The sequence below is a fragment of the Telmatherina bonti genome (genome assembly GCF_933228915.1).
Source record: "Telmatherina bonti genome assembly, chromosome: 5".
In the NCBI taxonomy this organism is placed as follows: domain Eukaryota; kingdom Metazoa; phylum Chordata; class Actinopteri; order Atheriniformes; family Telmatherinidae; genus Telmatherina; species Telmatherina bonti.
This window is the reverse complement of record NC_136623.1, coordinates 24,942,073-24,959,430: the sequence shown is the minus strand read 5'-3', so window position 1 is coordinate 24,959,430 and position 17,358 is coordinate 24,942,073. Positions and strand designations below refer to the sequence as shown.

Here is a 17,358-nt window from a genome sequence, read left to right as displayed (position 1 = left end):
AAACCAAATGCTGAAAATCTTTATTTCTAAAATATGCAAATACAAACAAGAACAAAAGTATGAAAATATAAACATCTTTTTCCCTTTAGCAAAACATTTTGAGATGTTAAGGCATGCGGAGCCGGACTTTCCAAAGAGAAATCTTGTGCTACTGAAGTTTAAAAAGGTCCCATGAAATGAAATATGGCTTGTGTGTCCCTGGGACAGCTCGGTACAATTCTTATTTTACCACGTTTGCATATTTTTTTGTTAAAATCCCTTTCTCTTCCTGTAAAGTGTCAAGTTTTTGTGTATATCGGTCAAATATATATATATGTATATGTATATATATGTATATATATATATATATATATAAAAAACAACAATCCCTTGAGTAAAGCATGACTTATTTAGGGGTGAGCCAGCCAACCCTTCCAGTCATCACGTGGGATTTCAACACCTGAGGAGAATCTGCTCTCCTCCAACATCGTATGACAAACCACAGAGAAAAGTTACAATCTAAAAGCTACTCCATGGGACCTTTACACACCGTGGATACCAAGTTTGTCTGAACAAATTAACACATTATTACAGAAACAAATTGGGTAGACCCAGAAAGCTTCCACACTGAGTTGTCAAAGCAAACAAAATAAATAATACTGAGGATTAATACGTTTTCTAAGTCATACATGTATCAGTTAACCACTCTGTTCAATGCAATTCAGCCATTATCAATATTAAATTAAATCTACAAAGAGCAAATTCTATAAGTTCAGCCAGACTTCAGTTTTTTACTTTAATTCACTGACCTAACAAAAACAAACAAAAAAAGTGTCAGGACCTCCTCGAGCTTTGTGTTACGGCCCAGACCTTTCTACATTCAGAGTCAAGGAATGTGTCGACTTTCCTACTGGTTGATACACTGAGAAATAAGTCATACTGGAAGAGTACAGCTGCTTAAAGCCCTCCTAGTTGGTCTGAAAATAATTAGCATTGCAGTTGCAACCATGACAAAGGCACATGCTGGTGTTGAATCAAAACGCCTGCCGCAAATGTTCACACACTTGCACAACTATTTCCACCAGTTTCTTTGGTATTAAAACTGTTGTAGGCCTGTTGGTGTGAGAAGCTGATTTGGTATCAAACCCTTCAGGTGTTATGTCCTATATGTCACAGCAGAGTATAATATTACAGTGTTCACCATTTGAAATAATGGCACATCAGTTAACATTTCTTTGCAAATTCAGTTAAAAGCACAGGTATTTTCAGTTGATTGTCAACCACTTATAATTCCCCCAAACGAGGAAATCACGAGTTAAATAAATTATACATATGGGACTTCTACACAAGAGTTATCTACTAGTGGAACAAAAGGTATAAGACTGTTTGGTAACTGTCAATATTAAAAACACACAATGCATAAAGGATCAAGTATTAGAGGTAAGTTATTTTCTGTTAGCCCTTGGACTGAAATAGATCAACTCACCAGTGGGAGTGGGAGGGTTTCTGAGCTACAGGCAGGCTTGAGACTTAATGTTCACTCAGTTGAGAAGCAGAAGCTAAACCATTTGGGCTTTCATTTGTCCTCATTATAACTAAATTAAATGCAGTCCTCTTTCTGACAATCAGTTACGAGGCAAGAAAGACAAGCCTGCGCGATGCTGCAGAGGTGAAGAAGGGCTTCTGCAAGTTTCCTCCAGCACCAGGATGTCAAGGTTATTGAGTTATGCAGTTTTCTCCCATGTCCTGTGCATAACGATCCAGTATTACATTACGTAGCTCCTCGACATCACGGCGCAGCTGTTGGGTTTCAACCAGCTTCTTTTGCAGCACATCAGGATCCATCCAGTCTTCATCCTGCTCGGTCACTGTTGGAGGTGCTTGGGGGGGGGGGGGGGGATTATGGTTAATCAAAAGTTGATTTTTCTATACAATGTATTTCTTTAAAATTTTTGCAGATGATGAAATATTGCCAAAATACATGAGAGCAAAATTGGATCAGAGCTTACCAGTGAGCCCGAGCAGCAAGGAGAGGTTGGGGTTTTGTCCCTGGGCTCGCTGGGTCAGAATGCTGCAGAGGGAGCGCAGATCACTGAGACAGGAAGCAATTTCTGAGTGTAGTCGTTGTGTCAGACGAGCTTCTGTCGGCTGTAGAACAGAGGAGGCCTGGTTAGCGCTCCTCTGCTCTGGATCACTCATCTGCTCCTGCAGAGTCAGATTCTGTTCCATCAGCTCCTGGTTCTGGGCTGACAGCTACACCAGGAAATCAGCACAAGTGTAATGAAAGGGTGAGTTTGGCTGTACAGAGAACACACACAGTCTCTTCATAAAATATTTATCTTTTTTTTTTTCCTTTTTTTATCTCACCTCTTTCATGGCAGCATGAAGCTCCAAGACATTTTGCTCTTTGGCCAACACCTCTTCTCTGAGAGCCTGAGAGCTGCTTTCTTCCTGAGTTATTTGCTCCTCTAAAGTCTGTGGATGGACAGGGACTCAGAAAGTTAACAGATGTAAGAGGGACAGAAACTGTGCAATCATGTGGAGTAAATAATTGAAAAAGACCTGAATTTGGGAGCCAAGCTGTTCCATCATTCGATGTTGCTTTTCAATAACCTGGGGAAAAAAAGAGTTTGGCTTTACAACAATGAATTCAGATATGAATATCTTTACAAAGGATTCTGAATCTGCATCATTCGACACAGAATAAGTCTTGGATGCATTGTGTGAGGGTCAGCAGGTTGAGGATATTAAATACAATTCCGTTGCTTTTTTAGTCAAACTTGCCCCCGCTAGTCAATTCTCTTTTCACACATCCTCTAAAATGAAATTGTAGCACCTCCTCTCTTCTCCTGTCTTGTCTGGTTAGCAGGAGGCTATCATTTGAGCTTTGTAAGAATAATCTAAATTTTAATTGACGTGAAACTCAGACTTGCTCATAGCACAAACCATTCCTCAGAACAAAATCTTGACATTTACCTTTTCTACAAATACATCTGACAACAAAGAGCAGTTTCTCTCTCTTTGACATGATTTAGGAACCTGAGCCTATCAAGTGTGAACAAAAAAAAAAAAAAAAAAATTTTATTTTAATTTGGGATACAAATTAAAACATCACTCCAAACTTTTCAGTTTGGATCCTGTTTTTGTTCACTCCTATAATTTGAAGAATGTAAACTTCTTTGAATACCAATTGTACAGGACATATTATAAAAGTCCATCTCAATCTAAAACTTACAGAGGTATCAAGTACTTAACAATACTTCATCTCTTCCCAAGGACATACCTTTTTGAGTCTCTGCTGCTCCTCTCTCAAAGAACTGTTCTCTACTCTAAGTTTCTCAATATCTAGAGATGGAAGTCTGGCTCCGTCCTCAAGACCCTGCTGCACCCGCTGCTGCATACTGATGAAGACAAAAACAAAAACACAGAACCCTCATTATGCAGCTTTATTACTCTTTCTTTGCACACAGGGAGAACAGGTTTCACATATCTACAATGAGACCTGTACACCATGTACTTACTCAGTAATAGTTGTCAGCAGGTCTCTTTCCCTGCGTTTCTGTTCTTCCAGCTGCGCATCTTTTTCACAAAGCTGTGAGTGTGTGGTCTCTAGGTTGGCTTCCAATTCTTCAGCTTTCTGTTGCAGCTGAGCTACATGCTGCTCAGCCTCCAAGAGCTGATGATAAGATCACACATACTTTATCTCCAGGTTCCACGATTTACACACATTGACAACAGTCTGAACTGCTCTAACCTGCTTGTTCTGGTTCTGGTAGTCCTCCAAGGTGGGCAGGTCAGCTAGGTAGCGCTCGAGAGTCTCAATACGTTGCTGGTTCTCTCTCTTCAGCTCCGCCTCCTTCTGACACTTCTTCTTCAGGTTGTTGATGTGCTTGTCTCGACTACGAATCTGCATACATACGCAGAGGGCGGCACAAGGGATGCTGAAACTGTGACAACCATTTCAGCAGGAACTATGAGTCCCCTCCCCCAATAAAAATGACAAAGCGGACTTGTTAAAACTGACAGCTATGCCAAATATTTAATATCAACTAAGGGATTAGTCTTGGCATTGATTTTAAACTTTTCTCACACTGGGGGGGGGGTTTCTTTGGCGACTCCTGAATAGTATTTTGACTATCAGCTACCTTGAGCAGTTGTTAAATATTTGTCAAGATTAAATGTGGTTTTCAGCTGATTAATTATGTCAAAGCAGGGCAAAAAGATCGTTACAATCACTAGAATTTTTTTCTTAGCCATGTTGTGGTTTGCTTGCTTGCAACCGTTGGGTGAGGAAGAAATGTTAGGTAAGCACAAACCCTCTCTTCCTGTTTCTTCATCTCCTCTGCATGCCTCTCGCAGGCTTCCTTCAGATTCTCAGTTAGTCGGCGTGTCTCAGCCTCAACTGCTCCCAGTCTGTGTTCTGCTTCTGCTTTCTCCAGGGCAACACAGTCCGTGCGCTCAGTAAACTGCGCCCTCAAGAATGCATTTTCCCTCTGAGCCTCCTGTAACGTCGACATGTGAAATAAAGGATTCAGTGGAGGTTTACTGAGTGTTAATAATAGGGTTATTATTGTTGGTGGGAACCAAAGCATGTTTTCACAGACCTGGAGACGCAGCATGCACAAATCTCCAAAAGATGCCCCTCGGCCAAGGAGGGCTCCGTGAACTTGCAGCTCACTTTCTCTAAGACGTTGTTCCAACTGAGCCATTTGTTGCTTTTGTCTACATTATAAACATGTTGAACCATTAAAACATAGAAAAACAACACAGCATCTGTAAAGATCAAGCACAAACTTTTACTGCAGAATGTCTATAATTCACTATATCACTGCAAGATGACTACACTTTTTTTATTTTCTTATAGTATTGCAGCAGCATTACCCTTTATCCTCCCCTATTGGAAATGTTCCAACTGGTGCTATAAATCTGTTATAAACACTTGCCTCTCAATGATAAGCTCCTTCTCCTTCAGCAGACTCTCACTGGCTTTGACCAGAGCGTCCCACTTGCCCGACTCAGAGTGCAGCGGTGCCGAGTATAAAGATGGATACTGACCCACTCCTGCATTCATTAACTGTAATGAAGAGAGACAGAAACTTGATAAATGTCAGTGGTGGTGGTTAAATCATTGTATGAACTTTGACAGGATTGTATTTACTGTGATAACTGAGAAATCCATGCATGTTTAGCCAGTACTGGTAGAAGTGCACAATGCATAAAGAAGGCATGGAAATTCCACCAGATGGACCAATCACCATAATGAACAACACAACTGAACCACTCATTCAACCCTCTGTAAGGCAGACAGCCTCTGTAGCTGTTGCTGCACAGGCTTTCTAAACTACGTTTCCAAGTGTTTGGTGTTAAAGTATTTTATTTTCTATGAAAAAAAAAGAAACCATAAAGCATTTGGTAACCCCACAGCAAGATGGTCACATTTAGTCTGTATGCAGTCTTTTCTGTATTTCATACAAACAGTTCCATTTCTACAACCGGGACTCTTTAACTCCACTTGTCCACTGTCTTGCAGGTATTGGATGTTTCCCTACTACAGTACACCTCATTCAAATGCAATCGATTGCTCCCACATTGGGTACGGTTACATGGTGTTTTTTAATTCAGAATTAATCATTCGGAATTAAATAATTTGGAATTAACTTATTCTCCTATGAGTTTACATGAAGACAATAATTCCGAATGAACGTTTACGTAGAACACATCCTGACTTAATACCTCTTTAGAGTGGCGGGTTGGGAAGGGTTCTGATTGGACAGAGGGTGCACGTGACGTATGACGTAAACAAACTTCGCTCCCTGCTTCTTGTCTTTTCAGTCATAACTTGTAAAAACTACATAATAAGTACCAGTTTCGCCGCTATTTTTATTATAATTTTGAAGTACCAGCTTGACACGAGTATACTACTTCACTTTTTGCAGCACTGAGAAGAAGAAAAAAGATAGACCACCGAACACGGGAGGCAAAACAACGCAGGTCATCGGGACAGGAGCATGCGCAGAACAACTGGAATTAACTTAGAGCGGAATGAAGGTTTACATGACTGAGGAATTAAATAGTTTGGAATTAAAATGTGAATAAACCAGCCACTTACATCAGAATTAGGTTTAATTCCGAATAGAAATTAGCATTAGGAATTAAGTATTCACATGGTCTTTTTTTCATCAGTTTAAAGCGGAATTAACTTTTATTCAGAATTAAACAGGAATTAAAACTCCCATATAAACGCACAGAGTTTGACTTCAAGTTCTGCACAAGCCTGTTAATGACCCATTCATTTGAGTCTATTGACATGAAACAGGGAAACATTTAAATGTACTCTGAGGATCTGAGCTGAAGAATCCTGCTTTAGACTAAATGAATGGGACAAGGGTGTTTTGACTGAGAGTAGGAGGAGTAGACAGACAGAAAGAGGCTGTGAAGCAGGCGGGTCACTGTTGGCATCGAATACTACTTCATTTGTGTTGTGGATACTAAGGCAACGACACTCAAGTTCAGTTCAGTTCAGTTGATGTCCGACTCACTGCATACAAATGAAGAATACAATTTTTGATAGAATTGATCCAAGGGAATTAATATTACTTTCAGTCAGTGAAACAAACTGGTATTTACTAAACAAACAAATGTACAGCATTGACATAAATTGTTACCACTTTTTTTTTTTCTATCTTTAATGTTGGCCAATAAAAATATCCACAAAGATCCACAAAGTTACAGATTATAAAGTTTTAGGTCAATTTCAGTCACAATTGTAGAGTCTAATAAGTCTGAAAACAGTACGAGATTAAACAATGACTGCGCTGAATTCCACTGAACAAAATATGCATCATATTATTTTTACCACACTCAAGGAAGGTCTACAATGAGTCCACTCAGATTTTGGTCAAGAGCATTGTGTTCAGTCTTAAGCACTCAGTCAGCATGTGAGCTGCTGACACACTGCTGAACAAAAGTGCTTTCTAAACACTTTCAAAAACTGTAAAGGAGAAGTAACAAAAGTCGTGTGAATTGTTATGAAATATACTTGCAAGATATCAAAAAGTACTTTAAAGTTTCTGTTATTATAAATTGTTCTAATTGCTGTGACAAATCCTACTTGAAAATAGGACATGTGTCTGTATGCCCTTAGGCCGTGTTTTGTAGCATGTTATATTTCCAATGTTGACCTACATACAGTATTTGTACTAGAACTTGATTTCTGACCAAATTTTAATGTCAAACTGCCCTTTAAGTGTACAACCATAGCTGAGGACACATGTTTTTCACCTTTTTGCTGCATTTAAATCCTGTGTTTTGCCAGTTTACTAGCTACATCTAGCAACAGCTTGTCTTTATACTTTAATCACACAGATGTAAAGAAATGTTAAGTTGTGACAATTCAGAAACAGATAGGAAAAAAAAATCTACAAAAACAGTGAAATCATAGACTTGTGTGTCCTGATCACCAGTTTGACAAATCTGTTAAAGATTGATACTTGCCTGCATTTGTTCCATTTGAAGACGTAGACTCTCCAGCTGATGTTTATGTTGCCAGGTAGAAAATTCACTACATCTGTCCTGCCGTAAAGGATCATAAGCCTTAGGGCTTGTATGCTCCCTCAGCAGTGCTTGTGTCTGCAGACTGAGAGGGCTTGCATAAACTCCAGCAGATCCAACTGCACCAGGCTGACCACCTCTCTGATTAGAGGTTTCTGCTGCGCCAGAAAGGCTGGGCCTAACTTCAGGCAGAACCTTATAGCTGTGCTCCATACTTCCTCTGTAGGCCTCAGATCCACAGTCTGGAGTGTCTCTAATCCCAGTCTGTAACTGGAGTCTGACATCAGGACATAACCCTCCCAACAAGGCTGACTGATTTAGTGTTGGTTCCACCGCAGGAGTGTCAAACCTCTGTCCCTCATCCACCCGTGTGTGATCTGTGGGGAAAAGCGAGTGGTCTAGCCCATTGACGAGGCTGCGGTAGCGGCTCAGGCAGTCTAACTTGGGTCCCACATAATCGCCTCCTATACCAGTCTGAGCATCCAAGTTTGGTGAAGACGCTGATTTGGAAAGAGAGGAAGACTTTGATGTGGTGCCGCTTGGGGTTCGGGAGCTGGAGGAAGATCTGTGACCCTCAGCTGAGGACAAAGAATCTTCCTGAGCAAACAACTGGGGCTTTGAGGCCGGGGCACCGGCCGTGGATGGCATGACATGTGCAGTGGGTATGGGGATCTGACTGCGGATGGGCTGGAAAGACGGGCTGCTGCTGGAACTGCAGAAATCTTGAAAAAAAAACAACAACAACAAAAAAACTATGTTAGAAAACATTGTTGTTTTTACTATTCATTATACAAATGTACCTATTTAAAACAGTGCAGAGTATTTCTACCACTAGTTCAAGCCATTTTCAGACAGTGAAGCAATGTACATGCAGCAGGGTTTATGGGTGGCCTATTTTAATGATGAGGTGTCACCACTGAAAGAATTAACTGGCTCTGACTGACTCAACTCAGGGAATAGGCTTATAATAGACTTACCCCTGAGCTCAAAAGAAAAGCTTTGCATTTCATAATCAACATCTTTACTCTTTTAATAATACTGATATTACCTTTTTAAAAAAAAAAAAAAAAAGTCAAATTTGATTGCAATTAAGGTAAAAACAAGCTTCCTTATTATAAATCTCAGATTACACAACCGAGTACACACTGAACTCATTTCAATAAGCATGCAGGAAAATGTGAACTGTCTTCTTCTGAGAAGTTCAAAGATCCCATTAAGCTCACAAAGACTGACAGAGATTGCTACAAAGCAATACAAAATATCCCCATAAGTCTTAGTCCCATTCTAATCAACACAACTATTCAACAGCTTTACAAACCTGAGAAACCTGTTGAAGTCTGAAAGAAGGGAAGTCAGGCGAACGCAAACAAGCTCTTAGTTGTGGCATTTTTTTCTAAAGCTGCACTGAGGCATGTATAGCTTTAGCATGCATTAAATCAAAACAGAAAACAGTCTTCTGCATTTCCAGGCCACACTGAAACAACTGCAAACACCTAAGCCTGCCAGAAGAGCAGCAATCAGGCCCTGTGCCCAAAGCTGTATTGTCCTCAAATAGCCAAACCAGTCTGTACCAAGTTCTGAGCAAATGCATACAAACAGGCATACACAGGAAAGGTTAGGGGTATTTATAGGCCACCTCTCAAGTTACAGAGTGATCTGTGGGTGCCGCTTATTTAAGCACCTTGCCTCCTCCCACTGTAACACACATCACACGTGTACATCCAAAGTCAGAGCCTGAACAGGATATTTTTTCCCTGTCCATTTTAAACCACAACAACATTAAGCAAGAAACCCACCCACAATAACATAGGAAAATAAGGTATATACAAAATGGCAGATAAAATAGAAAAATCACACTTTTAGAAATATAAGTCTTCGGGCATAAATTAAAAGTTAAAAAAAAAAAAAATCACCAAAAAAGCCTTCAGGCTCCACTGATCCATGACTGGCTAGAACAAGTCTTAACTACTCTGTAACATGAACATTAGCAAGGTGTTCGCTCTGCATACATTCCTACTATTGAAAAGCATAGAACACACATACTGAATGCTTGTATGTATGTATTTCTTTGTTTTTAAATGCAAGGTAAATACAATGCAAAAATGTTCATATTCCATTCTACACATTCTTTACAAGTGAGTATTTAGTTGAATTTTGGGTTATTTATTATTTTAAGCAGCAACAGCTGTCAATATGATGACAAAACAAGAGGTAGTTTAAATTAATTCTGGCATTCATGACAACATTAACATGTCAAATGAAAGCTGCACAATATATTGTTTGAGCATTGTCATCATAATGTACGAGTATGCAATAATCACAATCACAAGTCCTGCAATGTAGGAGGCAAATGAGCTCAATGTGTTCTCATCTATTTCAAGGGCAGCTGACAAACACAATTCACATTTGCACATCATGGAACAAAACATTTACTCAGGACCTAGCAGGATAAAAGCAAGCTAAAAGACGACAATAACAATAACTGTCAAACACAGACAAAGACCAAACTTGTAACAATCACAAAAAGAGGTAAGGTCAATGCAGGTGTCAATAAGATGGCAGGAGTGCAGCATAACTTAAAGTGATATTTAAATCATTTATTGAAAATTCCAGCATTTATTTATGTCACAATATATGTTGCAAAGTTAGAAGAGTAAAAATAAGAGCAGAGTTGCTTCATTAGAGGCACCAGTATATGTCCATACATTCCTATTAAAGATGGGAGATGAGCACAAGTTTTAGTGGTACAAAAAGCACAATAATTATACAATAGGCTATGTCAGCACAGGGACCGTGTTATCAGGTTAACATCTGTGCAAAAGCAAATAATGAATACCAGCTTTGTAAACCTACAATCCTGCAGCCCTGATATTCCTCTGATAAAATTTTAGTCTATTATTCAGTTGCATTTCCTGTGGAAACATGGACCACCCATTCCAAAAGGTCATTCATTTTCCTATTATTATTTTAGATTCAGCTTGTACATGTATAAACTATATGCATAGAGACACCAACTCAATTTTGATTTTTCCTTAAAAATATATTAAACAGTAAAAATAATTATCTGAATGTGGCATTCCACAAGACAAGATCTAACTCCTATAAAGCTCTTCAGCAATGTATAGCTCAACAAACTCAACACACAAGCAGGTGAGGCAGTGTCTTGGGCTAACTTTGACAGGGGCTTCTATCTGTAAACTTCCCCAGCACCCGTCATGGATCACTTGCATTTTCTCACTCCAGAAATAACCAAGAGACAATTTGACAAAGTCTTTCTAATTTCAGTGCACTTAAGAAGTTAAAGTCAAGCATCAGGACATCACCTCAGATGCCATTAAACCACTGTCCTCAACTTTCAAGTCAGCTTAAAAAGCACATGGCCTTAATGATAAACAACCCTTTAGAAGAACACAGCTGAGTCAGTCTATATAGACTATCTGAAGACTACCATTAATCTCCGACAGTTCTCACAACATTGTTACACAACACATGCCACTGGCATAAGAAGAACAAGCAAAAGTCATCACCTTCTGTGCTGTCAGATGCTGAAGTGCCAAGACCAGTGTCCCCACTGTCTGATGTTCCAGGCCGGCGGCCAAAACGGCTTTGAAACTTCTCTGACACAGCTGGTGTCTGCCACTCCATGTCAGCAAACTGAACTAATGTATGTTTGTGGAAAGGCACAATAGCAGCAGAGTGTTATATCACCACCAGGAATCCACACAGTATTGAAAGGTTTTGACAGCTGAGTGCGAACTTACCAGCTGGTTTGGATTCAAAATATCTCTGCGATGTTGTCATTCCATACAAATCAAAAACCCTGTTTAAAAGAAAGCAAAAGGGAATTGTGTATTAGTGTCAGTTTTCATAGCCTTAAGAAACAGTTTGTTGTTTTGTTTTCTGTTTTTATGATAAAACGATCAATGAGCACATTTGTGTAATACCTTTATGTAGCTCATTTAAGTTTGCTGCTGATTTTTTTGTGCAAATATCAAGCTGTTTTTTAACACCTAGATAAAAGAGCTAAAATTAAGAGGATAGTACACTGGCGATATCCATTTTTCTTACATTCTGATTGTTAAGAAGTGCAAGGCTATGACAAAGGACTCTGCAGCTGGTAGCAATGGACTGTTTTATTCACCAGATAAATTTATCTGCCACTTAATAGCCACGCCAGGATTGTCTGAATAATAACATGCCCACATGGCTTACATAATTTCAATCTTCAATATTTTGATCCTTAAGAAGCTTTTAGAAGTAGTGAACTGTATGTGTTAAATTAGACTAGAACAGATGGGATACTAGCAGAAAAGATGCTTTTGGTTGTTCAAACTAATCCTCGTGATAAGCTAATTCATAAAGGAAACGACTCGTTAACCAGGGCTAAACGCGAGCAACCGCTTCACTGACTTTGCCCTAATAATTTAAATATTAACTAATCACAGCTATCACTGGCAGACATAGTTGGGTTATTTTAAACAATAACTTTTTTTTTTTTTTTTTTAAATAAAATCCTTACAGTGATGCGCCGTACAGTTAACCATTTAGGCTAATCCACGACAAATCCGTTTCCGTCGAACAAGCTAGCTAACAGCTAACTTAGCGACTGTAGTTTACATCAATCTTACCATATGTCACTTAGCTTTTGTGCTCGATTTCACGTGGAAATGCGATTGGTCTGTGCATGGGGAAAATAGTACCTTACCCAGTTTTTCATATAAACGATGACTGAAGACGCAAATGCTGGAATCACGATAGTAAGTGATCCTGAATCTGTACCATCCACTGCTGCTGTTGTTCCGCTAGCCAACTGATTCTCTCTGGTGGCACACAACCCACCAAAAGCAGAATGGACGCTTGATTAATATTACAGCGCCGCCAGCTAGCCTCTGGAGTTTAACGCTGTTTGTTGCAGTCTGAGGATCGCTTGCCCGCAAAGAATATTGCCTGCTGCCGTTAATGAGCTAGTTAATGCTGAAATACTCAGTGTTATCCAGTCAGCAAGATTGTCTCTTCGTGGCATGTTGCTGCGAATGCCTTTAGATGACTGGAGTTACTCTGTCACATGACCAAGCACTGCCAGATTAACTCAAAACAAACCCACCCAAGCAAGACGCGCTGAGAAGGCTACAATTACCCAAGAGGGCGGTTTGCCAAGGGACAAAACGTTTTTAAAAATAAACTATTTAAAATTAAATGAATGTGTGCTATAGATGCATTGTATAATAGATGGCTACCGTGGTCATCGATATAAACTTAAATATGAGTGTATTGCGAGTATGGCATTGCCATTGCGTGCAAATGTCCCCTTTCTGAATAATATTCAGTACTGTTTCGTGTGTCAGAAAATTTTACTAATTGTATCAACCGCATTTAGAACACGGCTGCCAATTGAATAGAGAAAAGTTCAGTCAAACCAAACAGGTTTAGAGAACAAATAAGTGTACGCACTACAAATACGAAAGCAAATTTCAAGTCGAATATTTGGGCTTAAAATCTCAACCTCATGCCTGCCTTACCGATATAAAGATTCATGCCACTTTATTCTATTTCATTGATGGAATTAAAATATAAACGTGCCGTATCTGAATAATTAGTCCGTCTGCACTTACCTCTCATTTAGATGTATCTAAAAAGGGGGATTGGAGGTATCTTTTTATATAATGTGTCTGTCTGTGTGTTTTCTTTATGTCTGATTTTAAACTGTAAAGCGCTTTGAGTCACATATTTTATGTTGGAAAAGCGCTTCATAAATAAAGTTTGATTGATTGATAGATTGATCATTTGAAAAGTGCTGAAGAAATAGCACTATATATTCCCATGTTTTAAGTAAAATGTGTTACCAATATTGCATAAGACATCCACAATGATGTAATTTAATGTGTATAAATGTATATGTATTGTATAAACATGGAAACATTTCAAACGATAAATTCAAACAACATGAAATGCTTTTTAAATTTTATTGTTGGTTTTGTTTTGTTTTAACTTTTTGTTGTAAATGGGCACTTCCCTCCATAGATCAATTAAAAAGTAACTTCCTAAGAAAATTTCATTCTCAGAGAGTTGCTTTTCCTGTTTTCATTTAGCAGCTGTGTTTTGCAATAGATTTATAAATCCTTCTTTTGCTACTTAGCAAATGAGCATGTATTTAGTTTGTGTACCTATGCCATACACCAGCACTTGTACTCTTATGTATTAAATGTCACTCAGGCTTGACAAGTTGGGTAGTGGTGATTGCATTCTGCTAGGATTCTCTCATTTTTATTTTGTCTCAGTCTGTTATTTGTTGTAGAAAAGTTAAGTTTGTGCATGAAGAGGACAGAATGGTGTGCCAGCAGTTCTGACCTCAACCCCACTGAACATTTGTGGGGTCTGCTTAGATTTGCTGTTTGTGTCAGTGATCAACACAACCACATCAGCAAACTTGTTGCTGGTTGAAGAATGGGATGCCATCCCACAGCAGTATGTGACCAGCATTAGAAGGAGGCAACATGCTGTTGTAGCTGTATAAGCTCTTCCACACACTACTGAGGTCCTTTTTATTAAATGAATTCATTGTTAGCTCCACCATATGTCTTTTTCTTAACATTTCAACACTCCAATCCAACACATAATGACAAACAAAAGTCAGAATTAGAGTAACCTGCTTAGGAGGTTTTTCATGAGCACAACCCACATCCTCAACTCTGTTTCTTATCCCACAAATGCATTTTCTTCAGAAATGTGGGACCATGACAGGGAAACAGGGAGGTCTTTCCAACAGTTCAAGATTTAATGCTAAGAACCATTACCGCAACAAAGACATAGTCGTCCAAACACGCATTTCCTTATCATTTTGTGCTAAATTTATGTAATATTTTCTATTTTGGGGGTTCAGTCGAACAGTAGATTATTTAAAAGGAAGTTTATTTTGAAAAAGGCCCACGCCGGAAGTGTTTTCTCCGTTTCAGCAGGCGGAACTAAGTTGCGTGGCCGTGATTATCTCCAGTGGGAGGAGGATTGTGTTCAAGTTAGAGAGGTATTAGCGTGAATCCTGTCAACAAATTCTTATAGAGTGTTATATATGCCTTTTGTTAAATGGACATTTCTTGACAGAAGTCTTCCTACTTAAAGGACAGCGGTGAGATTTGTTTAACTGTCGTAAATTAACATTAAAGTGCTGCAATTGTTTACGTTTTACGAAGTGGACGTTTTGTTTAGCTAGCAAGGTAAAGCCGATTCGCTAATGGCAGCTGCTTGGTGAACGACAGGTCTCTTAAAGGCCCGGTGCTTTGCTGTTAAAGTATTCAGATAGTCTAATAGCGGTATGATATTTAGAAAATTCTCCAAATGCAGGATTGTTGAACTGACAGATATGCGATGCTAGCGGTTGATAGTCAGCTAATTAACTCTGCTTGTTGATGCTCGTTTACGGGAACAAACCCTCTTTTCTGGCAGTGTGATGAGCAAAGTCTGTAAATAAGCTAGCGTTATCTGATGTGTTTATGTTTAAACAGGGGAACACATTGTGCTTGAGTAATCCAGTTGCCTGATATTAACCTTATATTATGACAACGTAACTGCGTTGTCTGAGATGCACGTTCCGGTTTATTATTCAGTACTATCTATGTCTTTACAGCTTTGTCACAACAAAGAGTAATAAATGTCATCTGAGTCCTGACCCCTGGAACCCTCCAGCCCAAGACCTGGTTTACGTTTTGTGGTGAGGCCATGACCACTGTCAACATTACCAGAGATATCATACACCGGCAGATCAGGGTGAGTAAACTAAATCTGCGACACCCTGAATCTGTCTGCAACAGCACTGATATATATTCTACAATAGTAATTTTAGCAATCACCATGTTTTTTCTCATGTACTGAGATATTCTTTCGTGCATTCAGGACAACAGAGCATCAGGCTTCCAAAGGTTCCATCATGTGACTGACTCTTTTATTAAGAGACTTGGACTGGAGGCTGAACTTCAGGTCATTGACAGTATATAGATTTTTTCCCCCAAATAACTCGTTTAATAAATCCAGATTGTTGTTGAAAAGATGGGAAACATTACAGGATATTTCTATGTTATAAGGGTTTCCTCTGACAGTCAATATAATCTGTTTCAACAGGGCCATACTGGCTGCGTGAACTGTTTGGAGTGGAATGAACAAGGAGAGTAAGTCTTCAGAGCCGAAAGCTATCTCTGCGCCTGTCAGTGGTCCCTTGCTTTGCTCATATGTAGCTTTTTCATTGATAATTCCAATTGCCAATACATTGTTTTAAATTTATCTCATGTTTCTGGTTTGGTGTGAGTGTATTTTCAAACTTCACCTCTGTAGTCTTCTTCACCATGAGGTATTTTACAAAAACGACCCCAAAAAAGATGCAACAGTGTTAAATTTGCATAAAAACAGCATACAATGATTTACAAATCTTTTAAACCTATATTCATTCCTAATAGAACATATACAACATTTGAGATGTGGACACCAAGATATTTTATCATTTCATGGAAGAACTGGCTCATTTTGGATTTGATGGCAGCAGGACAGAGAGGCTTGGGGGGAATGTTTACCATCGTGTAGCACCCCCCTTTTCTTTCAACAACTGTCTGCTAATGTCAAGGAAGAAAGGAGACCAATTGCCTGAGTTTAGGGAGAGAAATTTTGTCCCATTCTTCTCTGATGCAGGATTTTAGCTGCTCAATAGCCCCGGGACTACATTGCCAGATTTTTTTGTCTCATGATGTGCCAAATGATTTCTTGTAGTGTAAGAGCTGGGCTGCAGGCACACCAGTTCAACACCCAGACTCTTCTCTTGTAAAGCCATAGTTTTGTGATTGATGAGGTATACGGTTTAGGATTAGTTTGTTCAAATATGCAAGGCCTTCCTTCAAAGAGATTTTGCATGGATGCAAGCAGATATTGCCCTTAAATCTGATTTTTTTTTTTTTTCAGCATTGATGGAGCCTTCACAGATGTGTAAGCTACCCACAGTATAGCTATTAATGCAGCACCAGCAGAGATGCAAACTTTAGAACTGTCTGATCCTCACAAGGTCCCTCTCATCTTTAGTCTGAAGGGCACAAAGTTCATGGTTTCCAGAAAAAAAACAGTTTTGCACTTTTCCTCAAATCATTTTAAATGACGTTTGGTCTATAGAAGACTGCACTGTTTCCAGATTATATTCACAATTGGCTTTTTTTTTGTGCAATGAAGTTTTAACCTGCATTTGTGGATTGCATTGCAAACTGCATTTACAGTTTTGGATATCTGGAAATGTTCCTTAGCCCATGCAGTGATTTCCAGTACTTTTCTTGTGAATGCAGTGCTGCTTGGAACCCCAAGATTCTGTGTATTTTGTCTTGACCTCATCCCGAGTTTAGAGACTCCTCCAGATTCTGTGAATCATTTTTATGGAATATTGTTCCGTATATGGTTAGATAATAAAAGACTTAGCAGTTTTACATTGATGAAGGATTTTAGGAAATCGTTCCAAAAAGTTTAAATACATTTTCTTGTATTTTGGTGAACCTCTGCCTATCTTTATATCTGAGATTATCAGCCCAGTCATGGTGGTGGTCTTTTTCCAGTTATCCTAATTAGCTGTCAAATACTCCCCTTACTGTTTTCAATTTGTGCCAGTTGCTTTTCCAACCTTTTGTTGTTTTTTTTTTGTTTTTTTTGTTTTTTTAAAGATGTTTTGCTGCCATTTAAAACAAAATAAGATAATATTTTGCACAAAATGGTAAAAGGTCTCAGTATCACCATCTGATATGCTGTTTGTGTTCTTTTAAGAATAAAATGTAGTTTTATGAGATGTCCAAATTCTTGCATTCTGTTTTT

General features: G+C 38.9%; 2 protein-coding genes across 7 annotated transcripts in view; one reads left to right on the top strand and one right to left on the bottom strand.

The window, feature by feature from the left end:
- Window positions 1-14: 14 nt before the first annotated feature.
- cep85 (centrosomal protein 85) lies at window positions 15-12,334 on the bottom strand. Of its 2 annotated transcripts, XM_079240918.1 has the most exons (14): window positions 12,236-12,334; window positions 11,292-11,350; window positions 11,058-11,189; window positions 7,474-8,252; window positions 4,923-5,053; window positions 4,584-4,701; window positions 4,296-4,481; window positions 3,734-3,886; window positions 3,501-3,655; window positions 3,263-3,380; window positions 2,542-2,592; window positions 2,347-2,454; window positions 1,989-2,232; window positions 15-1,859 (listed from the first exon to the last, which is right to left on the bottom strand). In XM_079240918.1, exons 2-14 carry the CDS (start codon window positions 11,329-11,331, stop codon window positions 1,696-1,698), a joined length of 2,379 nt encoding a protein of 792 aa, XP_079097044.1. In that variant the 5' UTR covers window positions 11,332-11,350; window positions 12,236-12,334; the 3' UTR covers window positions 15-1,695. The 2 variants fall into 2 exon arrangements, with proteins under 2 accessions (XP_079097044.1, XP_079097045.1); XM_079240919.1 differs by lacking the exons at window positions 11,058-11,189; window positions 11,292-11,350; window positions 12,236-12,334 and adding an exon at window positions 8,849-9,075.
- A 2,176-nt stretch (window positions 12,335-14,510) lies between these two features.
- wdtc1 (WD and tetratricopeptide repeats 1) overlaps window positions 14,511-17,358 on the top strand; it is a 9,885-nt gene continuing 7,037 nt past the window's right edge. For 4 of the 5 annotated variants that reach the window (XM_079241312.1, XM_079241310.1, XM_079241311.1 and 1 more), the window contains exons 1-4: window positions 14,525-14,653; window positions 15,152-15,291; window positions 15,418-15,501; window positions 15,643-15,689. In XM_079241312.1, the coding sequence (XP_079097438.1) occupies window positions 15,244-15,291; window positions 15,418-15,501; window positions 15,643-15,689 (179 nt within the window). In that variant the 5' untranslated portion in view covers window positions 14,525-14,653; window positions 15,152-15,243. Of the gene's footprint in view, window positions 14,654-15,151; window positions 15,292-15,417; window positions 15,502-15,642; window positions 15,690-17,358 lie in introns of all 5 variants that reach the window. The other variant, XM_079241309.1, reaches the window with a different exon arrangement.

What these genes read in the sequence shown, in the direction of transcription:
- cep85 (XM_079240918.1), bottom strand. Translation starts at nt 11,331, where the DNA reads ATGACAACATCGCAGAGATATTTTGAATCCAAACCAGCTG. An exon ending in TGAAGAAACAGGAAGAGAGG is followed by an intron (nt 3,887 to 4,295) that starts GTTTGTGCTTAC and finishes GTATGTATGCAG; the next exon opens with ATTCGTAGTCGAGACAAGCA. An exon ending in CTGCTGACAACTATTACTGA is followed by an intron (nt 3,381 to 3,500) that starts GTAAGTACATGG and finishes TGTCTTCATCAG; the next exon opens with TATGCAGCAGCGGGTGCAGC.